Source organism: Lipophrys pholis, assembly GCF_963383615.2.
Source record: "Lipophrys pholis genome assembly, chromosome: 16".
In the NCBI taxonomy this organism is placed as follows: Eukaryota; Metazoa; Chordata; class Actinopteri; order Blenniiformes; family Blenniidae; genus Lipophrys; species Lipophrys pholis.
Window position 1 is genome coordinate 10550479 of NC_137634.1, and position 26649 is coordinate 10577127.

At 41.7% G+C, this 26649-nt stretch overlaps 1 protein-coding gene across 1 annotated transcript; it reads left to right on the forward strand.

Annotated features, from left to right (window-relative positions):
* Nucleotides 1–2019: 2019 nt before the first annotated feature.
* Nucleotides 2020–26101, forward strand: lrch2 (leucine-rich repeats and calponin homology (CH) domain containing 2). The gene is made up of 21 exons (XM_080482849.1): nucleotides 2020–2269; nucleotides 12913–13057; nucleotides 13307–13433; nucleotides 13523–13628; nucleotides 15055–15191; nucleotides 15407–15537; nucleotides 15966–16053; nucleotides 16886–16982; nucleotides 17110–17207; nucleotides 17383–17450; nucleotides 18011–18115; nucleotides 18466–18534; nucleotides 19548–19610; nucleotides 20295–20343; nucleotides 20457–20597; nucleotides 20680–20730; nucleotides 20825–20888; nucleotides 22384–22496; nucleotides 25121–25258; nucleotides 25427–25504; nucleotides 25752–26101. The coding sequence occupies exons 1-21, from the start codon at nucleotides 2035–2037 to the stop codon at nucleotides 25869–25871; spliced, it is 2223 nt and encodes a 740-aa protein (XP_080338975.1). The 5' UTR covers nucleotides 2020–2034; the 3' UTR covers nucleotides 25872–26101.
* The last annotated feature ends 548 nt before the right edge of the window (nucleotides 26102–26649 follow it).

Below are 26649 nucleotides of genomic sequence, written 5' to 3' on the forward strand. Positions count from 1 at the left end.
AAAACTATACTTTTTGAAAATGGCTCCCAGAGTGCAAAGTTTTGTGAAACATGCTGTCTACATGAAGCTTTTCTGAAGCGTAGAGCACAAGTGCGGCAGTCCAGGTCACTAATTCACTTGTACATGAGAAAATTGATCTATAACAATAACAAGGGCAGATGTCACAGTGTTTGTGCTGCTCACTTTATTAAAGTTAATAGTGCTTCTCCATTAAAGTGTGCGTTCCATCTTTGATTGTCATTCTTCGTGTTATAATTATCATTTAGTTGACCATGAATCAGTTACTGGATATTAAAGGTTGCTCGTGGGAAAGCCTTTGGACTGAAGTATTTAGGTTGACTGTAGGCATTTATGATCCAGCCAAAGGTCAAAGAAGAACTGACCTGTGGACTATTTTAACACACGAGTGTGGTGCAGGGAAGCATTTCGTCTACTTTCATTAATGGTGAAACTAAATGCCCCAGTAGGATATGTCATTTTTAAAAGAAGCTCCTGTGCAACAAAGCACAGTGGGTGTATGAAAAGGATAATTCACTCATTCATTTTCTTCCACTTATCCGTTTCCGGGTTGCGGGGTGACAGTCTGAGCACCGTCACCCAAATCACAATGCACCTATTAAGAACCTTCCTGCAGGTGGTGAGCCCATGGGAAGGTGACGCCCGGCGTGGGACACAAACCCACTACCCCTGAGATTGTGAGTCTCATGCTCTACCTACTGAGCTAGCCGGGGGAATACTCTGCAGTCAATCATTACATATTTCATAACCGGACATAGCACCAATAAATCTGTGTTTTTAAAGAGTGAAAGTTATTTTAAACTGTGGCTGGCGTGCACATCGGCAACAAGAAGTATAAACCTTCTCCTGGTAGTGAGATACAAGCTAGTTTCTTTTAACTCTGAAACTGTCACAACTGTTGTACCTACTGTTTGTTCTTTGGTTTTGAGTCGTTTCAATTGGTTATGTCAATGGCAATTGATAATGGTGGTAACTTAAAAATGCCAGTGACATTACGAGTTGTTTTCTATCACCAGAGTTTACTGTATTCCACCATGCCTACCAATTCATAAACATAAGGGTTGCAGGGTGGTGGAACAAATCCAGCTGATGATGGATGAGGGCAGTATTACCCCCACCCACTGGACAGTGACAGCTCATGAAGACAGACACATGCTCACTTTTGAACTTCAGGCAGGTCAGAGTGACAAATTAGCTTTAAATACATATTTTTGGACTAACCCAAAACAAAACAAAAAACAAAAACAAAAACAAAACCCACACAGGGGGAGAACATGCAAACTCCACACAGAAATACCCTGTGATCCTAGATTCAAACATCTCACTGTAAGTATGGAGTTCCAACCTCCACAGCATCTGGAAGATGAGAAAATTAAGACTTTTCTCAAGATGTGCTGGGTATTGTCAAAATTGAAAAATAATCTTCATAAATGCATTGTACCACTTGACCCAAAAGCAGAAGCACTGGATCTTAAAAAATAAATAAAATACATTTAACTAAACTAAAATAATGATTTTAAACTTAACCATGGGTTCAAAATAGGTTTTGCAGAAGATTTTTAATTCGCTCAATTTGCCTGGGCTTATTTATAACTGCCCCATGATTTATTCAAAAGGTTGTGGCACCACCTGACACTCAACATTGCAAATTATTTATCTGATGCTATATCACATGTGATTGCCCAGTTTGTCAACAGCCATATTTACTGTAAATAATTGAAATCAAGGCATGTCTCTGCTTTTAGCCTCTGCCTCCTCCGATAAGCTTCTTGCCAAGGAGGTGGGTAATATCATGTGAAAAAAAGGGGGCAAAAAGCCTAAAATGGCCACCATACCCTGTTCATCATCATCATCACCACTCCTCCTCCTCCTCCTCCTCCTCCCCCTCCAGCAGCAGCCCAGCCCCTAGCGTCCGTCCCGGGAATGCACGCGCCCTGAATGCGCATGGGCGGAGAGACTGCCGCTGTGCGCTGCTGTTATTATTGTCAAGAGTAATTTCTTTTTTTTTTTACGAAAATGGCGTCTAGTCATGGAGGTGTGGGAGCTGTCAGTGCTCTACAAAGCCATCACTGCCCGAGCGGACCTCACTGGAGCCCGGGCATCAGCCAGTTCCAGCAGCAGCACCACACGGCCCGCAGCCTGGACCGGGCTCTGGAGGATGCCGTGTGCTCCGGGATACTCAACCTGAGCGGCAGGAAGCTGCGGGAGTACCCGGGGATGAGCTACGATCTGACCGACACAACACAAGCAGGTGGGCTTTTTGCCGTGCCGTGCCGTGCCGTGCTCGAGACTGTGCGAATTCACGCGCTCCGTGTAGTAGGAAAGGTGTGCGGGTGGATTTAACGCGTGCGTAAAATGCAGCGTGTCCGCATTGTTGCGTGGATTTTTGTCTAATTCTCATCAGCGCATCAGCGTGTAGTTGACCGTCGGAGAGGACCACACCGTCCACCGAGGACTTTACTGGCTGTAGACAGGAGCGACATTGTCTCCGTCTACTACTGTAGAGTTTTACGAGGGGCTCGGTTGTGTTTAGATCGACGCTTTGAGCAGCGCGCCCCCCACACCCCCCCCACGAGACACATGAATGAGACGGCAGGCGCACCCAGGCAGCCTGTGCAGTGGTTTGCACACAGACCTGCAGCTGAAACTGGAGCACGACATGAATGAAACCTGGGGACCGAGATTAAAATCATCTCTGCTCAAAAAAAAGAATGATTAAAAAAAAAAAAGATTTTAAGAGACCATGTGCTACGTGCATGTGCTTTTCCCACCTCTCATTTTCAGCACAATCAGACAAAAGATGCAGGATTCGTGCAGCCTCACCCCTCTTGCATGCCTGCTGGTGTACATGCCCATGCAGCTTTATATGGATGATACTGGTTTTAAGTGCTCTTTCGTGGCCGATGAGCTTGGATTGCATTGAATTGAGTTATCCTCCTCTGGGTCACCTTATTGTGCAGTCAGGTCAGTCAGCAGGCCAGTATTAGAGTCACGTTTTCTAAGGATGCGCTGAGTGGGGTCATACATACTAAGTTTTATGAGACATGGTGGTTTAGAGAAGCGCACACCCATTGGTTAGACATAAAAGGACAGATTGATCAACTGATAGGACTGCATTACAAGAGACTTATGTAGTGAAAGAAATATGTCTTCCTGCAAGGCCGATTGAACAATCAACTATTCTGTGGGCTTATTATTAGTCATCCTGTCACTGTCATGGACGTTTAGAAGAAGCTGAACCCCACCATGATAGCCCCCCCTCCCCTGATGTGTACACATGCCATCTGGTGTTACTCTGTCATATGCAGCTCATGGCTCAAGTGGTTTGCTGAGGAGCTGATGATACCCGACATGGTGCTGCCTCTTTACATTCAGACAGTTTTTACACCACCCAAAAAAAAAAAATGTCCGGTGCAGCTTGTAGTATGATATACCAGGATTTTCTCTGGTCTCTGGAGCCCAGCTATGGATTGGTAACTGGTTTAGTGGACACTCCTGGCAATACTGACCTATAGATTTTTATGTTTGTCCTGATCATTGAGCTTCACTCCCTCAACCGCCTGATGCTGCTCCTGTAATAAACGCACAGGCAAAGCCTTTTCTCACTTCTAGCTCAGCCTGTAGACACCTCTGAATATTGTGCATGAGCTGCAGGCAACAGGAAGTTTGTGTGAACTATTTCTGGAGTGTTGGGCCATCTTGTGTCAGTACGCTCTAATAATAATCATCCTTCTTCCTTTCGAAAAAAAAAAAGAGACTGCCCAAAAAATTAGAGATTTGATGGATAAGGCGATTCTGAAATAATTGCTGTTATCTGGGGTGGATGTTACATAACAGTGACAATGATCCAAGGAGATATGTGCGTCTACACTTCAGCCACGCCTCTCATCGCTTGCTTTGACTGTGACTAATGCAGTCACTGTGAACGCTGCTGTAGTTTTTTCCACCTTTTTTTAAATTATGATAATTTTTTTTTATCACGTCTTCATTTCATTTCTGGTGCCTCGAATGAAAGGTGTGCCAGAAGAAAGTGTCACTTTCTAGTGTGCAGCGAGGGATCAACACCTCACGGCATCAACATTTCACAACAGCTACCAGGATGTGAAGAGATGAGACTCTGCTACACACACACACACACACACGCACACACACGCACACACACACACACACACACACACACACACACACACACACACACACACATACATTCAGTTTGCATCATTAGTTCGCATCAGAAGCCTTTAAGACTGAAATAAGAGACAAGCTCATTTCAGTACAATTCCTCTCCTCTCGGTTGAAGTGGAATTAATGCTTCTTTCAAGCTTTGCTTGAACAGCAGCAGTAAATTTGAAAGTACACGGCCGGGGCGGCCGGCGCTCAGTTGGTAGAGCAGGTCATCTTCTAATCATCATGTATCTATATGGCAAAGTGCCCTTGGGCAAGACACTGATGTACAAGTTGCTCCCAATGGAGGTTGAGCGCTTTGCATGGCCTGTCGCCATGTGGAAGTGTGTCAGGGGTGAATGTGACTAACAGTGTTCAGTGCTCAGTTAGGGTCCAGTCATGTGCAATCATAACTGTGTTTAGCTAAGAACAAACAAACAGGAAAACTAGTAAAAAAAAAAAGAAAGAAAAAAAAGCAAAACTGAAAACCATCAAGAGCAATTTAAAAAGTATGTAATATACCGGTGAAGTTCCTCTTGCAGTCAAACAACTGTTGAATCTTGAAGACACAGCTTTGCAAACGGGCTCTTATTTAGATTGTGGTCCAGCCCATTTGTTGGTTTTAGAAAACAAAGAAAGCCGGGGCTAAACGAGTGGTGAGAGGCCTCCGACTGACAACAGAGCAGCAGAGGGCGAGTGGCCTGCTCACACTGAGGTGTCTGTTTGCAGTGCACTGCTGGCAGTTTGTCTCCAGACAGTTTGTTTTCCCATGGGAGAGTGAGAAAGCTTCAAGACGCTGGCCTGACCTTCTCAGGAAGGGCAGGCCAGCGGGACATTAACCTAGGCTAGATGTTCAGGTTTGAATCCCAGCGTTCCCCCCTGCCTGCCATTACCCTGCCCTCTTGGGGACGCACATGTCATAGTGTGGCGTTTACTTACGTGCGTTATTCTCAGACTTACGAATAAAGTCCAGACCAGCTGGTGTCCAGTTTGTGTGGCAGCTCAGGGGACGTTACTGAATATCTCAAGACTGTTGTTTTACCTGATTGACAGCATATTTTATTTATGATATGTTCAGGAATGTGGATTATATTAGAAATTGTGGATTGCTGGGAATTTGTTCTATTTACATGTGACCTGGTTTTATGTTATGCTTTCCACTGAAGACTCCACGGCGTGTTTATGTACTTCAGCAGGCAAATACTTAGTTGAAGATGAAAAAGGGGAGGTGAGTATTTTGTGTGTGTGCAATGTGTGTAATAAGTGTGATTTTTGTCACCAAATAAAAATGAGGCTGCTGGCAATTGCTCAACATGGAGTGAGCCAAAAACATGTGCAGACTTCTGTCGAGTATTACGCAAAGTTACTCGAAACAGGTGGAAACATGTTCACTGTACTCTTCATTGCTTGATTTCTGAGCGACTTCACGCGCTCGGTAAAACTCAGTGTTTGGTCGCATTCCTTAAGAACTTTGGACTCTTCAAGGGCAGTCCGCACAAGGACAGGAGCATTACTCTGGCATTCTTGGATTTAATATTCAACCTCTGTCAACAATGTTAGTACCGCCTTTCAGTGAAGTCCAAACATAATGCAGCCTGACTCAGTGCCAGAGGCTCCGTGAGGTCTGGCTGTTTAACCCTTTATGGGCCACTCATTTAAATACATGGAAATACAGTATAACACTTCAATCCCTGGGTGTTGTTTAAGGATATTTCAACACATTCTACTCTTACAGACGTCAGAATTCCAGTCTTTAACACGTCTATATATTCCTGTACTCTCGACTGTCTTTGAACCAACGTGAACTCAGAAGAAATGCGAAAGTAACCAAATATCATCACTTGACCAGTAAAGGGTTAAAAAAACAACACTACACTGGCTATTCATACCGCTTTGTCGTGTTTTCTTTCTGTGGCGTCACAAAGTCGCTCCCCTCCATGGCTGATTTGTTTAGCACAGCTTCAACCGCTTCGAGGCTCCTACAACGAGCTGCAGAGAGAAAATACAATATGCAGAACAATTACAATTGTTGTGCACAATACTAGAGTTTTTGCGAGCAATCGTTAAAAAAAAAACACCAAACGTATAATGAGATTTGAGACTGCCGCAGTTTCACCCGCCGAGCTGGCAGTTTCCTCCCACTGTGGAAACACATGCATGTGAGGTTAATTGGCGACCCTAAATTGCAGAGGAGTGTGAATGTGTTTGTGTGTGACTCTCCAGCTCTCTCTGTTTGTCCAGGGATGGCCTGGCGAGATTTCTAGTTTGTACCATTGCCTTCACTCAGTTTGCTGGGATTGGCTCCTATTTGCCATTAGGTTACAATCTGCACCTCTTTTTTTGACAATGGTATTTTTTATTTTTTTGTCATCTCGATGATGAGCTTCCCATCCCTGTTCTATCCCTGTTCAGTTTTAAAAAAAGAAAACTATATGAATTCGCCAGTGTTAACTTAACTCAGAGGGCGAAATGTAACACTACAAAACTGGCTATAAGCATCAAATTAACACTTTATAAAGTGTCATTTTTTTTCACACTCACTGAGAGTTATATTTAATGGAGTTATTCATTAACACGGGCCAACACAGAGTAGTGTTAATAGTACTCTTTACTGGTGTCAGTCAACGCCAACACACTGCACTCACTTCCCTAAAGCAACGCCACCGTTTGTAATACATATAACTGATTAAGTGTTGTACAATTCCACCCACAACCACCACCCACACACACACACACACACACACACACACACACACACACACACACACACACACACACACACACACACACACATACACGCACACAAACAAAGTACAAGAAAACATCTCACAGAAAACCCGTGCGTTCAAAGAGCAGTTACCTCAAATTATAGACCATTTCAGCATGGCGTACGTACAAAACTACAGTATGGGACAGTGTACACTTGGTCATTATTGGCATATGAAAATTGTCTATCGAAAGGTTTGTATATCCTTTCATTTACATAAATGAAAATAGACGTCCCTTTACTCCAAAATGCAAAATTTCAAAACTCATTCAAAGTTTCATCCAGTGTCTCACTCCCTTCTCCACTGCTGACCAAGACTTTACTAACAGAACCACGTTGAAACTTTTAAAATTAACATTTTCAAAACGAACAGCCACCAGATTTGCACGTTTTCATAATGTTCTTAAAGTTCTTTACAGACTTTTTAAAGAAATGGTACTTTCCTTCAAACCTCCTGCACCACATGTGTATGAGTGGCCCAATTCTCCGAATGCAACTCGGGTAATGGATTGGCAGGCGGTGCTTTGGAATCGGAATTTGCTCTGGAAATAGTGACTTAGAAAGGTTGTGGCGATCAGAAATCAGATGTTTCGAGTCGCAAGTCATACCACGAGTTACAAAAAGTGAGAACACAATTTTTACAGTTTGAGTTAAGAAAAGCAGCAAGTTCCAACAGTTATCATTCCTGCGAAGTGAATCTCCAAACATCAATGGGGTAATTGTGTAAGAGGCACCATGACTGAAATGCAGTAAGGCCGAGATCTTTGCTACTGTCATGCAGTTTTAGTCCACTTGGCTTGCTTTTTCTCAGCGCATATCCATAATTAAAGCTCACTCTTCCCTCTGACAATGAACTCAAGGATATGAAGGAGTTCCTAATTAAGTACTGAAACTCAAACTGTAGCTCATACTGCACCACTCTGTCCAGTGGATCATGCATGAGATCTACTGCGAAGTTGGCGAATTGAGCAGATAAGCTTTTTTTGTGTTGAGGCCAAAGCAGAATTTTGTTTCTGAAGGTGATGTTAAACCTGGATGATCTTCACTAAAAACTGCCTGCCTCTCTGGTGTATCAGTTAAACCGTAAGATGTACGTTCATTAACATTAACTGTCAAAATACGTTTGTTGATTTTCACTGAAAAATCAACGCTGCCAGAGTCGCTGTGGACTGAAATGTATAATGATATAATTTTCTGAGTTTGAGGGTGTGTAGATATGGTGGTATTTGAAAAACTGTCTGGTTTCGTCAGAAGGAATTGAACTGAGTGAACCGTGAATGAGAACAGGGTATAACGATCAAACAAGAAGTACATTTCCAGTACATTGATTTTCATGTGGGAGCTGCAGTGCGTTTTAGAGGAGCATTTTGTGATCGCTTTTGGTATTGATTTTGTCTATCGTTTCAGTACTTCTTAATGAATCATTCATGTTTTAATGTTTCTAATATTACTCGGTGTAATCTACTCTATCTGAACAAGTTTAAAAAGTTTTAAAGTTACAATGGTAGTAACTGTTGTATTATAAAATTATGAACATATTGACGTTTGTCCTCGATGACTGAATCATTTGTAACTTATATCACTACTCTATAAATATGAGTTTGTACTGTAATGCAATGTTTTACAAAGAGGGTACAGATGAGGGTATAAGAGCAAAGACATTTTTTTCTTAGTGAAATGGACATGAATTAAAATGATAAAATCACATTTGTAATTCTTGTGACAGTGTATATGAGACTTATCAGACATCTGGAATAAAAAAAAACCCATAACTATCTGAAGAAAATATGTGCTTTGTATTGCCTATAGACTCCAACAGATGTTAATAATAATATCTTAAAATGTAAAAAAAAAGTTCATGTTTCAGGGAAAGTATGAGAAGTAAAATAACATATTACTTTGACCTTAATATTTGATGACTATAGTGCACCGTGTGTGTCAGTATTGAATGAATGAATGAATGAATATTTCTGCATGCATGTAGTATGAGTATGAAGCTACTGACAGCAGAGGGATTCATTGGTTGTTCTATGGAAGAAATGGTGGCAGTGAATGTGTAGTTTATATGTATGAGCAAAGCATGGACGAGACCTGGACCCAGATATAATGTCTCATATGGAAAATAAAGCTGAGCCAACGATTACCCAATCCCAAAGGCCTCACCGAGCACAAATTAGTCTTTGCAACCAGCGGGTCACCCACACTGACTTATAGCACTTAGTGACAGGGACAGGCATCCCATATGGCTCAGTCATCAAACCTCTCTCCAGCAACTATGTGAATGACCATCAAGCAAGCCTTATTTATCAAGCAAGCATACAGTTGTACCCATCACTGCCAAAAACCACACCCACAACCTGCCATCCAGACACTGTAGTCACATCTGCTGCAGGGTGCAGCTAATTAACCCCTATTCATCATGCTTTTGTCACGTTTCTTCCCTGTTTTCACTGACCTGAGGCCTGTGTTGATGCTTCACACGACGCCAGTGTTGTGATGTCTTGTCTTCATTTCTGCAGTTTTGCATATATCTTTGTTTTTATTTATTTGTTTTTTTAAATAGCAACCATTGCTGTTTAACGACATTCTGTAGCAGGTCTCACTCGAGAGAGTAGTCAACTTCCTGTTTCAGATGTCTTTGTATTGGGTTTACTGTGTCATGGGAGAACACATCCAGACATTATCACCAGCACTGCCTTCATAAGTGAAGAGATGGCTGATATGGAGTGATGGTGCAGTGTAGTGGCGCCGTGGTGGAGCGCTCGTCTGGCTGACTAGCCTTTTCCTGCGGGGGCCCCGGGCTACCAGCAGGTGGATTAAAGACCCACTGTGGGCTGCAGATGGTGCATGGCCTCGGCTGGAGGCGGGAGAAGGGGATGGAGACGGACAGGGGAGGCATACAAAGGCTGCCTCCACCCACCCCCATCTTCCATCGACCCTCATGATTTCACTGCTAAACAAGAATCCCCTGTGTTTGGGGTGGAGGGAGGAAAGGAGGGGGGAGGGGGGGTGGGGGTCGTCTGTATACAGCTGGGTTACGGCATCAAGGTCCAAGCCTCAGGGAGAAGGGAGAATTTACTCTTAATGGAAAGCGAGTATACACTGTGACCTCAGCTTTGGTCTTTTCCCCATGTGGCAATTTCTGTTTCCCTCAACCTCTTGACTTCTTTTCCCTTTGTGCTGCCGACTGTCTCATGGTCTACTTCTCACTTCTGCTTACAGGCTGCCATCACAGCTCAGGCTATGTGTACTGAGTGAGAGGCTGTCAGATCTGTTGGTCATTAAAAACTGTCAAAAAGGAGAAATGTGAATTTGGTGCTCCTCGTAATAATCTGTAATGTCACCGAGTGAGGTTAAAGGCTCCAACATAAACACAACTCTTTAAAAGTATGAGCTGACTGAAAACTGCTATATTTATGGTAATACGACCACACTAGACTCTCCAAACAGTGGGCCAGTGAGTGTTTGCTCTCAGTAAAGCCCATAAAGCCTAATTGTTTTGCAAAGAGTGGTAGCCACATGTGATTGCATATATTAAGAGCATAAAAGTGCAGCCATATTTGCTTTCCCAGCAGTGGGGATAAGGCACTTCAGTTACATCGGACAGTATAATTGAAAGCTTTTTGTTTATCTGGGGCTGTGCAGCTCCTCACATAGGTCTCTAATTATCTTGCCACTCAGAGATAATTCAGAAGACAAGCTTGTTCACACACACACACGAGCGCACACACACACACACAGATGTGCAGAGGCTGGATCGATACACGTCTGAAGGTGACTTGTCTTCAAAGCGAGGCGGCCTTTACATGTCTCATTCTCGTAGGGCCTGGGTTTACTTGTGCTTCCTCTTTAAATAGATGCTCTTTGTGTCAGGGTTTATGTAGCAGAAAACAGAAAGTAAGCAGTGGGAAGATGAAATGATTTTATTCTGTGCTTTGAAATGTCTGTCTGTACAAGTGATTCAGCAACCTTGAGGAACAATGAGCTGATGCTCAGGCTTTGTGCGCGATCTAAAGACGTGAAAAAATGTCTACCACTGGAATGAGTCTGATGTTTGAGGGCTCTGTGACGTTTTAGTATGGTACAAACGTAGGTGCTGATTTTCCATCTGTCATTGAGCTTCATTAGAAGACACACAATTTAATGGGAAATTATACTAATTGAGGATTCTTCTTCAGGGGTTGAATCCTCTTATTTTCAACCCCTGCTGAAGTTTTGTACTTTGAACTCGCTCATAGTTAAATGTCCTTGTTTGACTCTCGAGGAAATGTTTTTCAAAGCAGTATGATGATTTACACAAATCAAAAACATGCCTTTCATAAAGTACAATAGCCTTGGGTCACGCCATCTTGATTTTGTCGAGAGCATTTATAATGCAACTGCCAATTACTTCAGAATCTGTCATGAGCAGATATACAGGATGGGATGATTCCGAATGAGGACAGAAAGCTGAGTAATGAGTTTAACCCGCACTATCCGCTTGAGTGTACTCCTTCCCTCGATGTTCGCGGGCTGGAGAGGCAAAGTTGTAAATATTTCATCATCAGTAGCAGATGAGTGAGTGGGAGGCGGTGTCTCATACTCATTGACTGGAGCAGAGATTACATCCATATTCCTGCTGCAGAGTAGTAGCAGCAATTCCTCTGTGATTATTGGAGGGCTGCGATTTTCCCACCTAACTGACTTCAAGTGCAAAGCAGTGTGTACGAGTTACCTCGTCGGCTCTGACTATGACCCACACTATTTATTTTACAGCCATTTCATAGAGCTTTGTTATCTTAGCATCTCGGATAACATCTTATGGAAGAAACCGTAAAAGAATACAGAGTAGTAACAATAAACTAATTCAGTGGAATATATGTGAGGATACTACAAAGAAAAACATTTCAATCTGGATGATCGAAGCAACAAGAATAATAAGTTGTCTAATTTCAGATTTGAATCACACAGCAAACTTTAAAAGCCTTTACCTTTAGGTGTAAATCATTTCAGTTCAGACATTAATGTACCCTTCACAACGTTTCAAGACAGTGACTAATGGCAAGAATGGATGCTTCTAAGAAAAGAGGATATGAGAATGCATTAGAAAGAGAAGAGCCCTCGCCACAAAATAAGCAACATGTTTAGAGGTAAAGGACCAGCTTAATCAATTTCTGAGGTAAAAGATGCACACAGAGCGTGGCTGTTATACTATATTAATATCGTGACACAACCGCAGCCTCCACAGCTTCACTTACTATGATGGTTTTATTTACAAGAGGAACTACAGAGAAAACGGATGAATGCAATTATTAAACATGACCAGTCATGTGAGTGTGCTCATATTTAATAATTGGAATATACAACATATAACATTAATCACTGTTCACGTAGGACGTTTGTGTTGTCAGCTTCCCTCCCAAATTTACAACTAACTTGTTGTCCTTTATGTCAATAAAAGCATTCGCCTACAAAAGTAGTGACATGGTCACTCGTGTAAATTACGCAGTCTAGACTTCAGTCAAATTCTCTGAGTGTTTGTCTCTGTTTGCTTCTTAATACAACCCAGTTTTCATATACAAATGTCCACTAATAAAAGCTTTGTGTTGCATCGTATTTCCCCAGTGGATCTACAAACCAAAAGGCCTTTCGGTTGCCTTTTAAAAAGGTTGTTTTATAAAACAAAAGAAAGCTGTTGGTGTGTTTTTACTAAATTATGCTAATTCAAATCCTTTCCTGCTCTACTTCCTCAGAGAATGATGTTGAAAATAGTGAGATATCACACTGCTAAAAGCAATCAAAGTCCGAGACGCCGATGAAGTCTCAGAGTGAGAGTCAATGAGCGACACGTTACCCACTGCTCTGGTATTGATCAGAACTCTCAAACAGATTTGATCAAAGCGTTATAACCCCCTTGCCACCTTGTATGTTTGAAGTGGACATACTTCATTCGCTTCATTGGCTTCCGTCCTTCTTCCCTGCAGATCTGTCCAAGAATCGTCTGACAGAAATCCCCCCTGAGCTGTGTCTGTTTGCCCCCCTGGAGTCACTCAACCTCTATCACAACTGCATCAAGTGCATCCCCGAAGCCATCATCAATCTGCAGATGTTGACATATCTTGACATCAGGTAAGTCCGTGCAAATTTGATAATACCTTTATTGATCCGCCCCTGTCTCACTCCGCTTTAGTTCAGTTTTATGTCTCTCCTGAGGTGCGTGTTCCTCTTTCAGGGTGCCGACAGGGCAGAAATGTTCACACGAAGTAGAGACGCTTCCTCTTTTGCTGAAATCCAATCCCCCAATTACTGCATTTTAACTAACAACATGGCTTTGTGTTCCATTTTGAATGTCGGCCAACATTTTGTGTTTCTCTACAGTCGAAACCTCCTGTCAGTCTTGCCAAAATACCTGTTCAACCTCCCCCTCAAAGTTCTGCTCGTGAGCAACAACAAACTTGTGTCCGTCCCCGAAGAGATCGGCAAGGCCAAAGATCTGATGGAGCTGGTGAGCGGTGTGCATCCATCAGTGCATGCAGCGCTGTGGACTGCACGGCCTTAATAACCCCATTTCCTTTACTCTGCCTCTCTTTACAGGATGTGAGCTGTAATGAAATCCAGGTGCTGCCAGCACAGGTTGGGAGGCTTCACGCCTTGCGGGAACTCAACATCAGGAAGAACTGTCTTCACATGCTGCCTGAGGGTCAGTCCAGCATCCTGCCCCTCTTGGTTTTTTTTCACTTTGCTCTTTAAAAATGCCCTGTAGCAGAATATTGTGGAGATTTCTGCAGAGCATATCCACAAACATCTGACCCAAATGTGTGTGGGCGTGTATGTGTGTGTGCGCCTGTGTGTGTGTGTTTGTATGCGTTTGAAGTGCAGTGACTCCGTAATAACTGTGTTCCTAAATGTATTTCAAAGGGTGATTTACTAAATCGCTTAATTGGATATAAATAGAAGGAGGGAAACAACAGTGTGAGAACTTGCTTTGAAACCAACCTAAAAGAGCAGTGGGCAGCCAACCTTTTTTTGTTTTTTGCTGCTCAAGAGCCCACTTTGGTGGTAATTAGGGTGGGCACAAGCATTGGCTTTCCCCACTGAAATCTCTCACTTGAATTCTCAAATGTATCCTATTCGTGGAAGCGTTTAATCACAATGTGGCCCTCACTATTTCTATTTACACTCACCATCCCTGGTTTGAGCCACATGGATTCCTGCACTGTCAACCCTCAGTTTATCCAGTCTTAACTATAGCAAGCATAGGCTTTAAATCTTAGTAATATCAACATTCGAATAGCAATAATATAAATGCAGCATACTTAACTCCACGCATTCTACTGATAAAAACCTTTGGGTATATCCATGTATTATAGAGCGATGAATCCAAATGAAATGTATTAGACATGGTTTCTGCTTTTAAAATGTGATAAAATAAGAATTTTTTCCCCTTATTGCTCTTAATTACAAAAAAAAAAACAAAAAAAAACAACACTTTTTTTTCCTTTTTTTCTCCCTTCATTGTTTTCCCCTTTTGTTTCCTTTTTTCTTCCTTTTTTGCTTTAGAAAAGTCCACTGTTTAATACTATTTTTAGACATGGACTACAACATACCTTTGTTGGGGCAGTGAGGCCAACAAGACTTAACTGCAGACAAATTTTAATGTTATAATGGCTTACCTGTTAACATCCAGAGTATTGGCCTTATCTCTATTAGCTCAACTTAAATAGTTGCAGATCAATCAGCACTTAAAAAAAAAATCTTATCTCATAGATTCAATCTTGGAATAGGTATGTGGCAAGAAATGAAAGAGTTGTTGCACCAGAGCAAATAAAACCCAAAGCAGTCTTAGTAGTGACTTTAGTCTGACTTTTGTTTAGTATGATTTTGAATAATTCATTCTTAAATCAACAGCTTGATTGCAGAGCTGCAATCCTTGAGTGCATTTATACATTTTCTACATATATTTTCTTTCATCAAGCCAACATAAACAGTGTGAGACTGAGCTATGGCCGAGGTTCCATGGTGTGACATGGTGGACTTTGATTACATGAGAAAACTTGCAATACACTTCCCATAATCAGTGCGTAACAGACTCTGTTGCTCACTCGTTCTCTTCTCTGTACTGGCAGAGCTGGCTGACCTGCCTCTCATCCGACTTGACTTCTCCTGCAATAAGATTACAGAGATCCCTCCAGCCTACAGGAAACTCAGGCAACTGCAGCACATCATCCTAGACAACAATCCTATGCAGTCTCCACCCGCACAGGTATGTGCACATCACCTTAGATGTGCATTTCTCATATGCAGGATCAGTCATGATACTCAGTGGCCCTTGCATATTTCCTCAGTGTTGCTGTATTGAAGATCTGTTTGTAACGATTTTGGTACAGTTGCACCATCTAGTGGATAAAATTAAATTGTCTCTGCAGTGAGGACAATCATGAAGTGTTGAGATGATTATTACACTTTTATGTGTTTCAGATTTGTCTGAAGGGTAAAGTGCACATATTCAAGTACCTGAACATTCAGGCCTGTAGAATGGACAAGAAACCCGACACACTGGATCTCCCCTCGTTAGGAAAACGCTGCCTTCCTCAGCCACTAACAGACAGGTAACAACACATTTACAGAGTTTAACATGCTTTTACTCATCGATAACAAGGTTTCTTATGATCTGAGGTGGCAAAGCAACTGAGTAATTGTACAGTGAAAACATTAAAGCTGAATTTAACGGTTATATCCAGAGAGAAGCTGTAATAGTTAACAAATTAAACTTTATGTTTCTGTTTAGAAAATATTTAATCCTTCTGTTGAACATATTTTAAATATAAAACTCTATGTGTCAGTGGAAATTCTTGTAATAAAGTACATTTCAGAACCTTTTTACTCTTACTCAGGAAATGAAGTTGAATAAGTACAAAAAAGTCATTATAAAGTATATGCACTTCTACTCAGCCACTGAATGTACTTTAGCCCCTTTTTTATCTCACAATGGATAAATATTGTATTAATGATTGTGATGTTTTTCACATAATTCCAGCATAGAAGATTTTTATCCCAGTAAGAACCACGGGCCTGACTCTGGAATCGGTAGTGACAATGGCGACAAGAGGCTGTCGACAACAGAGGTCAGCAGACAGTTTGGCAAATACTTATATAATAAACGTGTGTATTTCTACTGTTTGTTAGTATACAACATTTTAGGCAATTTTAAACTGCAGTAAGTATAAGATTTTTTTTTTGTTTGGCTTCAAGCCGTGGCATTCACAGGGTAGACGGCAGTTGTTAAGAAAAAAAAAACTGGCAGAGGATGAAAGGAGACGCCAGGCAGACTTGACAAAACAATGCCTGGGCAGGTTTGGCAACAATGGGGAGCAGGTGGGAAGACAGGAGGGTGGTCAGGGGTGAGCGACTGAGGTGACAGACGAGGAATAATTGAATCGAAAATGCAGAGAATCACGTGGAAACCTGCCACCTTGAGATTCATATGTAGGGAAATTCATGCAACTGCCTCTTTGTTGCTGTGTTAAGCTAAAGAACTGTAATGTATTTGATCTCTTCTATTTTTATGACAGCAGACTTCTTCTTCTTCTTCTTCCCACTTGTTCCTGCTCTGGATTCCCAGTGGATTGTCTTCCAATACCCTCTCTCTCCTGTATTCTCCTTCCTGTTTATTCTCCTTCTCTACACCAATACAACTTATTCTCTTGCCATTCAGATCCATCCTTAGAATCTCTCCAACATACACAACCGAACCATCTCAACCTCTTGCCTTTTTACTTTCCCAATAAACTTTCCAAAACGACCTGCTCCTCTCATGTACTCCTTCTTAATCCCGTCCATTCTGCGGCTGGGTTATCCACAGGAGCAATGCCGTGCATCCCAGTGAAAGAAGAGGAAACACGGGGCGAATCAAGGCCATTTCTTTGAGCTTCTCTGACACCTTGTTTTCTTCTGCAGCCGTCAGACGACGACACCGTCAGCCTGCACTCTCAGATTTCAGAGACAGCCCGTGCTGACGCCCTCTCACTCCTCTCCAAAATGGACTCTTGCAAAGGTTACCGAAAATAAGTATCACATATTCGCTTTGAAAGCAATAACAGAGACACGGGGTTGTTGAATGAAGTGCCTAAAATGTGACAGTTTATTTGATGCACGCGGATGCTTCCTCCTCCCTCTATCAGATCAGGATCTCTATGACTTTATAGAGCCAAACCCCGATGAGGATCCTGCTCTGTCAGAGTGTGATGGGCAGCAAAGCAGTCACGTGTCTTGTTTAAAGGTATACATCTGTCTGTCTGTCTTTCCTTGATTTTGACAATTTGCCAACGTTGTTTTAGTTAAACTCTTGAAGACTCTTTATAGAAATGTATAACAAATCATTTGTAGTTGGAAGATTCATTGAGAAAATATCTGTTTTGTTGTCAATGACAGATTTGTGCTCGCGTGTCTTTCAGGAACTTGAAAAAGTTCTAATTATGTCTCACCAAATCAAGGATAAGGACAGCTGGAAAGAAGAGTCGGGGTGAGTCTATCTTTTTATTGCACGAGTCAGACAAACAGCTCCGTTGGAACCTTTTTCTATTCATCAAAGTTGTTACAAACTGTTTTGTATCTATTTTCCAGCGTGTGTAAGCCACAAGGGTGACTTTAATGTCAATGGGGTTACAAAAATATTCTGGGCTCAGCTCGCTAACGTGCAGCTGAATCCATTAAAAACTGCCGTTTTTTTTTTTTTTTAAAGAGGACACCGACATTAACATTCCGTCCTCATTCGGCTCCAGGAACGTTTCATTGAACACAAATGAAGCATCACCCGTTATTATTAGTTATCTCGAGGAGATCATTTACTGTATAGCCACCTGAAGAGTTGAAACATGCTGTGGAAGTTTTCCAGAGAAAGAAACTAATACCAGAGAATACACTACATTTATATAAACTCGGTTTGAGGGGAGACCAGCATGCTCAAGGTTATTTAAAAACCTCTCATATGAGAAGAGCGAGGGAAACAGAAAAGCATTTTTAAAAGCAAATGTGTTGTTTGTTTCTGACAAATAACTCCTGTTCATTGTCTACTTTTTGCAGCTCTGATAAGGAGCAGCTAGTTGAGGAAGAGGATGATGAACTGAAAGAGGTGCTTGATCTGAGGAAGATTGCAGTGCAGCTTTTGCAGCAGGAGCAGCAGAACAGGTGTGTGTGTGAGTGTGTGTGTGTGTGTGTGTGTGTGTGTGTGTGTGTGTGTGTGTGTGTGTGTGTGTGTGTGTGTGTGTGTGTGTGTGTGTGAAGCTCGAATTTTATGTAACGTAATGGAACAAGATGGCGAGTCTTTGTTTGCTCTTCTACTTAAACCTCTTTAGTCTCTCTGCTCTTAGTTTCTTCAACTCTTCAGACTCTCTTTACTTTTTTCATCATTTCCAGAGCTGTATACATTGCTGCAGTCCCTTCCAGCTTTCGTTCGCACACTCTCTAAGCTCATCTTTGTGTTTCCTGCTCTCTCCCTGGCCTCTGCCTTGTGCTTCTGCTTGATGTACGGCTTGTAGACGACGGTCCCTAATTTGCAGAGCAGAGAGTCTTATTCACCGACGGAGAGTGACTGGCCGAGCACACAGGTACTCAGACTTTCATTCCAGTGGTTGACAGACAACATTGTGTCACAATAAGTGGAAATTGATCTCATAAATACAACTGGTCTTTGCAATTTTGAGGCACTTCTGCTTTACTTAAGTATTCTGAGTTAATGCCGTTTAAGAGTGAAATGCTCAAATCTTTTCTCCACTGAATTAGTGGAGGATTTTACTGGACAAATGACATCACAGTTTGCATTCTGATGCTGTACATAAAGCCACACTTAACCATGGTTTTATTTCACTGAATTTGAAATTAATGAAACATTTTCCCCAAAATAGTCAAACTTAGAACACCTGTAGTGTCAACCAAAGTAGTTTTCAGCATATCTGTTGCTATTAATATTATTATGACCTCCTCATATTTATCTTGTGACACATCAGGCCCACATCATCATCCCGTCTAGGTGAGCCTCACCGAACTAACCTAACTGCGAGACATATCATGATTTCTGCAGTAATCTCCTATAACAACCTGCAATTAAGGCTTGTGTCCTCACGGGCAGTACACACTGTGCAGCACTAAATACAAAAAGTACTAAATAGATGTTTGAGATGTGTCGTCTATCTTGTAGAGGCTGACTTTGCAGCTTTAGTCAAAATGTTTTACAACCCAATCTCAGCACCAAGTTTTAAAAGCGGCCACAAGGGTGCAGTGTACTGTAGTACTACTCTACTGCTTTGCACAGGTGTGAAAAGTGTCGAGCACCTCCAGCAGTTCAAGAACAATGTGTAAATGTATAAGTTCCATTATGAAACGACAACGTGTTCACGTTTTCCCTGAGTAAATCTTTTCCTGTTGCTTATTGTTAAAAGGTTAGAATAACACTTTCAGATATAATCTAATTCTTATGCAGAGAAAAGTCCTTTTGCTGCTGAAGGGGACTCATCCCGCTTGTTTTGCTGACTCTGACCGTGTGTAGAATTGTTACTACACTGATTAAACTCTGAACGCATCAAGCATCCTTATCTTAACATCTTCATCTCTCCTTCTGCAGGTTCCTGAGTCACTCTGGCAGCTCCAGCAGCAAACCGAGGCTCCCGCCGCAGGCTGCTCGCAGGTGCGGCTGCAATATCACTCCATTTAGAAAAACTGTGGAAAGAAAGCGCACTACACAGAGTGGAGTCATCGTACAGGCTACGACTAAATGTTCAATAATCTGTCCCTTCATTCTTTTAAAATAAACTATAAAATCAACTTTTTTCAAACCACTGTGACATTTTGAACCTCGTAAGAATAAAATCCGTGAAAAATACATTAGACTGATAGAAATCATCCTTATTTCATGATTTATTGAGAAGCGCTGCGAATTCTTCTTGCCTCATCCTACTGCTGTCATTTAATATAATGCGATATTAACAAAGAATGTACCTAAAATTGATTGATTAGATGGACTGGGCATAAAAATAAGAGAGTTGTACTACCACATGCATTTGGATTATGATTACAGTGTGATTGATCAAACATGATGTCATAATTTATACTGAATCCATAAGTTACTAAATATGGTTAAAAGACTTTGAACATGATTTCCTAAAGTGGACATCATTTCCAGGCCACTCAGTTATTTCATATGATACACAATTGAAATAATACATTCCTGTTTATACTATATTGACATTCAATGTGACCCCTCCATGTAAAAAACAAAAACAATTGCGCTCCGCTGTCCGTCTTTTAGAGCTCTGCAAGCGTCTTGAGTGTAGAACAAGGTTGTAAGATGTTACTTGTGTTGTGATTTCAGCGCCTCTTTGGATGAAGGGAGTAGCGGCGCCTCAGTGTTGAGTGGGCAGGTATAAACTCATTTCATGTCTTTATAGTCACATGTCCTCATTTGGAGCATTAACATTTGAGAGTTTCTTGCTCTCGGGTTGTGAAATGAACTTGATCTCCATGTGTTTTGCAGCCGTCTTCCTCTTGCTCCTTCGATGGCAGCTTGAAGACGGATCAGTCCGATTCAGAGCCAAAGTGGCCAGAAATCCCGCCCGTCCTCAATCAGAATGAAGACCGCAAACGGAACAAGTACCTGAGAAAAGACTATTTAAAGGTAAAAGCATGCACACAACTGAAAGAAATGAATCAAAACTGTAATCATCAAAGGATGATGTTGTATTTCTATCTCTTGACAGTACAAGTGTCAGAGCGCTCGTAAAAACTCCAGCGGGAATGACGACTGCGAGGTGGGTGTGAGACACACCGTGCGCTGACTCAGTTGAACTCAGTGATCCTATTGTCGGAGACGTTTCCTCACCTTAATGACCTTTTTGTCTGCAGGACGGTCTGCGCAACACAGATTTCAGCACCTCTTTAACAGTGTTTGGACTCAAGCCAAGATCAGGTAATGAATAAATGCATTCTGTTCACTGTATGGATCGGGGTTTGTCCTTTTCTCTGCAGTAATATTGTCGAAGATTTCCATCTTTTGATAAACAGGGTTAGGGTTAAAAGTTCACAAGTGCCAAGTGGATATCTAATACACACATCTATGTGAGAGCGAACGTGAGAAAGAGATATTTTTTCCGCCATGCGCTTGTCCTTCTAGCCTTTCAGTTCTAACTCCAAAAATGCAAATGGCTCTTCCTGATAATTTAATGTACCAGTGTGTGTTAAAGCCAAGGCTCACTTCGGGGTGATGAATGTTTCCTTTGTTAGTCTAAATATTTCTGTTCTGACACCATTTCTCTGGAAATGCAAATAACTTTCTGGGGAACTCACTCCCCAGAGTGCCATAATGTGGCCGCCCATGGGCCAATATGAAAAAAATAAATAAAGAGTTCCTCTAGGGAAATAATACAGTATGGTTTGTTTAGTTAGTTTTGTTTGGCAACGCTAAAGGTGCAAAAATATGTCTTCACAGACTTGTTTTGCATCACTGGAATCTTGTCTATGAATCTCAGTATTGTATTGTTTGCTGCTTGTAGAAAAACTCACTGAATAAATCAGACCCAACTATTACTTTTATTTAAAATCAAAGTTTCTCTCGTGTTTGCTATTTTTACACACCTGGAAAATCACCCTGTTTTGGCCTGCGTGCCTTACGTTTGTCACCCAACAACTAAAGTTTTTTTTTTTTTTGTAATCGAAGCATCCTGTTTTGTTTTGGGGTTTGTTTTGGTTCTTTATGTGTTATGTGCACATTGCAGAAATAAATGTCCATCCTTAAAATGCATTGAAATAATAAAAAAGGAAAATTACATGTATCCAATAACATTAACGCTGTAAATACATAGTTTAGCTGTAAGATATTCAAAGCAGGTTTCACCTGCCTGGATAGTTGTGATTGACTTTATAAGTGTTTTAGACAAAAGTTTCCTCCTCTTTGTTGTTCTCTTCAAACCTGCAAATGAGATTTTCTTTTATTAAAAGTAAAACAAAAAATTTGCTTGAATAATCTTGCTCACTCTCTTTAAACTTTGTTTTTTTTTTTAAATCGTCATTAAACATCCATTAATCTAAAAACAATATATTCAGTGTTGTGTTCCGTGTATTCCAAGTGTATTATTAAAGTGAAAGAATCATCTCATGCACAATTGTATGAAAGATACTCATCTACACTGCGGAGGAGTGAAAACAAAAAGTGATGTTAAAGTTGTGAAATATACTGTAACTCCCTGTTATCTCCATGCGTAGCTTTGATGTATGACCATGTCCATTTGTCACATCACTGATATATGTTGTGTTGAAGCATGCCAGATGTTCACAGTGTTTCTTTTACCTCTGGATTAAAGAAGAGCCCGGGTAACCCGAGGTTGACATGTACCATGAGTCATAAGATATCTGTTCTTAGAAACCTCCAGCTTGCTTTGTGTAACTCCCAATATTTCCTCTTTCAGCCTTCACCAGGGGAAGCCGGCAGGAGTACAACTCAACAGACCCCAGTTTCACCATGAGGAGGAAGATGGAGCACTTACGGGAGGAAATGGAGCAGATAGGACTGTTACGACAGGTCAGAGAAACACGGAGCTTTGTGCCACTGACTCACCCTGAGTGTTTACTCCTTTTGTCTGGGAAAACTGCCGTGTGAATCATGCATGGGACACCCCCCCCCCCCCCCCCAGCCAAAACAGTACAGAAGTTTCTAGGAAGTTGAGTCATACTGTACTGCAGATTGTTTTTCTGGTAGAGACCCTGACCCGCCCGGAATGCTCCGCTCACTCCTGATTCAGATGAATGTATTGACATCCATATGCTTACACTGTAAAAATGAGCAGCGATTTGACACTTCGACTCATCTGAGCAACGTATAGCACCTCTTTAACTTTCAGGAATGCAGCAAGCAAGTTTCATTCACACAGTTGAAAGACAGAACCTCGAGCGTTTCTTGAAAAAGATCTCATTGTATTCACAGATATTTCCTATTCCAAAGTGTTGTTTTTGTTAGCAGTATTATTTTTGGCCATTGGTTAAATGCAGTTGATAATTGCTCTGAGCAATTTAAACTGTATGCAAGTGATGTCCTTGTAGCACCATCGCATGGCCTCCAGCATGCTCTTAAACAATTTGCCACAGATTGCGAAGTGATTTCGATTCAAATTCGCACCTCTGTCTGACTCCATGGTTCTTTCACAACAAAAGACAAAATGAGAAAAGTGGAAGAGAACCCAGGTTAACAAGTTCAAGAATCATGTGGTCTTCTGGACCAATGATAGAGGTTGTTGCTTGTTGTGACCTAAGGCCATCAAAACCTTGTTTATTTAAGATTTTCTAACAGTTTTTTTTTATTTATTTTTTTTATTTGGTGCTCAGATGATTTCAGGATTCATTCTCGCACTAACCCACCAATCACACCATCATTTGTTTTATTCAGACCATTCGTGACAAGTGATGCCCACACCCTTAAATACCTCTTGGCTACAACAGACCTGATTCACGGGAATGAGCATTTATCTAGTTGTGCAGAAGTCTGGTAAGGCGCCAGTGACAATATTTTTTTTTGAAGCAGCCTTTCAGACACACAGCAGTGTCTTTAGCACTACTCCCTCATTGAGAGAAGGTTGTGGATTAGGTTGTGTTTGCCCTGAAATAAAGTGTCATAGGATAGATGATGAACGGATGTGACATTTGAGATAAGATATAGTTTTGTTGTTCAGGCAGGAAACCTTGCTGGAAGATCGTCGTATCAGAGCAACTACAGATGCTCAGAGAGGCGTACCATTGTAAAAACGACAACAAAATAATGCTCTGATATGTCTTAGGCAGACAATCTCTATTTCAGGTTGACAAAGCATTCCATGTTGGATGCCTTCCATATTGAGAAAGATGTTGTGTGTCTTTTGGTTTTGATCTACAGCTTCTTGTGCAGAAAATCCTAAGGTTCTCAATAAAGATATTTGTCATTGTTATTTTGCTTTGGGGGCTCAGTTAGTAGAGTGCCATGTTTCAATCACAGGGTTGATGTCAGGTCTGCTTCTGTATCTTGGTCAAGCTTTGGGGACTTTCGACAGTCGCATCTTTGGTCTCCTTTTTTGTCCCTGTCCATATCTTCAGTCATCGGTGTCTGTGTATGTGAATGTTGCACGTGATTAACAACGTACAACACGCTGGGACTGCTAATGCAGTGGGAAAAGTGCTATTTAAGGAAACTCTACCGAGTTTTTCCCCCAAAGATTTATAGAGAGTTCAAACAGAAGCGACAAAACAAGAAGTCTGTGGTCCGAGTTTCAGATTTGCAGAACTCAGAACAAAAAAACAACAACTCCACTCAATAGACTGTTTAAAAGGGGTACTAATTACTTCAAAATGGAAGATTTCCCAACTAGTGGTATATACTCATGATGTGTCACAGTAATTGAATGTATACATTGCTCTGTTTTGATGACGATGCCCATGTGCACAAGCTCTGAATATTCGACTCACAGCTGAGTTAGTACTGCCCTGTGGTCGATGACGCCTTCTGAGGGTTTCAGATCGTCATTAATTAAATAAAATATCTTCAATTACATTTGTGTCCGATCTACAAATGTTGGCAACATCTGGATGCAGCATCAGTAAAGTTTTGTCATTTGCATGAAGTCTGCCCTGAAGTTCATCTACCACCTCATTCTGGCTGTCGGGGATTATTGGACGTGGCTAAAAAGACACTATCTGCCTGTGTTGGACAACTATGTCTTGCTCAGTGAGAGGTAGAGCTCCACATTATAGTGAAAACAGCACAGCGTCAGGCAAATTGTACTTTTAATTGTAACACAAAACGCAAGTTGACACTCCTTGATTTGTACACTGTTATTCTCGGGGATTAATGTTAAAACTGGTTTCCCGACAGTTTCACTTTGTTATTTCGTTGAAATAGATGCACTGGTCTTCTAGGTAACCAATTACACTCATTGCGTGGCACCAGAAGGTATCCGTGTGCTGCTACTTATCCTTGAAGCTGCTTCATAATACTTTTTATTTCACAGGTAAAACCTGAGTGTAACTGATAACTAAAGGATAAACAAACCTGAAAATATAGACAGGGAAGAGAAATTTGCAGTGAATAATTTCTTTTGAAAATCACACGGTTTTCTCCAAAAGTATAGAGCGTCTGTTAGAGAGCAGTGATCTGATTAGATGTTGATGGTTTGTCCACAGAACATCGAGTCCAGACTGAAGGTGTTGCTTCCAGATGATGTTGGAGCCGCTCTAATGGACGGAGTTGTTCTTTGTCATTTAGCAAACCACATTTGTCCTCGGTCTGTTGCCAGCATCCACGTACCATCACCGGCAGTGGTACGTACACAAAAAAAGTTGTTATTTTCCATTTCGATGTTGAACTTCTCAGGTCAGGAAATGTAAATTGAATAAATGCATGGTGTTATGTGAGAAATTACACAAGTTTACACTTTCACATTTTTCATTTGATTAACTAACTTGACCAATATATATTTTGGCTTCCAGCCAAAGCTAAGCATGGCTAAATGCCGTAGGAATGTGGAAAACTTCTTGGATGCCTGCAAGAAGCTGGGAGTCACACAGGTACTATTTCACATATTTGTTATCATATTATTGGAGCGAATAATGTATTTTTCTTTAAATTTGTGCACAGTCGGTGTCCTGCCTGAACTTGCAAATGTTATCACTCAGAACATGACTCACATCTCGAGTAGAGATTAAGAAATTATGTGTTATTGTGTTTGGTCAAATGGAGCATGACACTGAAATGCAGGTAAATTACCACGCTTGAAGTGAACTGATAAAAGGTGCTCTTTCTGCTTGAACTCAGGACAAGCTCTGTCTGCCTCATCACATCCTAGAAGAGCGCGGTCTGGTGAAGGTGGGCGTGACTGTTCAGGCTCTGCTGGATCTGCCTGCAATGAAACCCACCCAGCTGTCGGCAGCTTGACACAAGCCTTGACTTGCATCCCTTCCGAAGTCATCCAACATGCCCCTCTTCAAAGCCCAAACCTGCACTTCCTTGCCAGGGACCAAAGAGACCTGTCTGTGGGCGAGGACCCGGTGGCCTGCGTGTCTCTGAGGAGCTTCGGCCTGACTGAACCGGGAGACCGAGTGACGAGAAGCCTCCGTCTTCTTGTATGAAGTCAGCCGCTGCCCATCTCCTGTCCATCACATTTTTTCCTGTGTCCTGTTCCTTGCTCTTTGGGTTGGGGGTGGGTGGGGTGGGCTGGAAGGGGTGGGTGGGTGGGGTGGGGGGGGGGGGGGGGGGGGGGGGGGGTTGTCCTGTTTTTGTGTGGTGGTGTTTCCTGAGCTGCACAGTTAAGTCTTGCTGAAGAGACGGACACTACAGTATGCCTGTAGGAAGACATGAACGTTGCTCTGAGCAGCGATTATTGAGTCTGCAAGTGCCAGTTCTGACATTTACACACTTGTGTCGGACACGTTGGCAATGACAGGACGACAGACACATAACTCACTCTTTCACTGAAGCTGCTTTGCAGCAACAAACTCCTAAAAAAAAATATTGCGGGGTCGTTATGCTTGAGATTTCTCTCTCACTGTTTTCATCAGGTCCCTTATTTATCTTCTTTTGTGCTGACATATCTGAGTCATACATAGTGTGTATTTATTTGCTTATTTGCCTTTGAGCAATTACATCTACCCTGTTATTTAAGGTAAATGATATGCGAAAATTGGTTTTGGTGTTTCTTTTCAAGATGATCTGC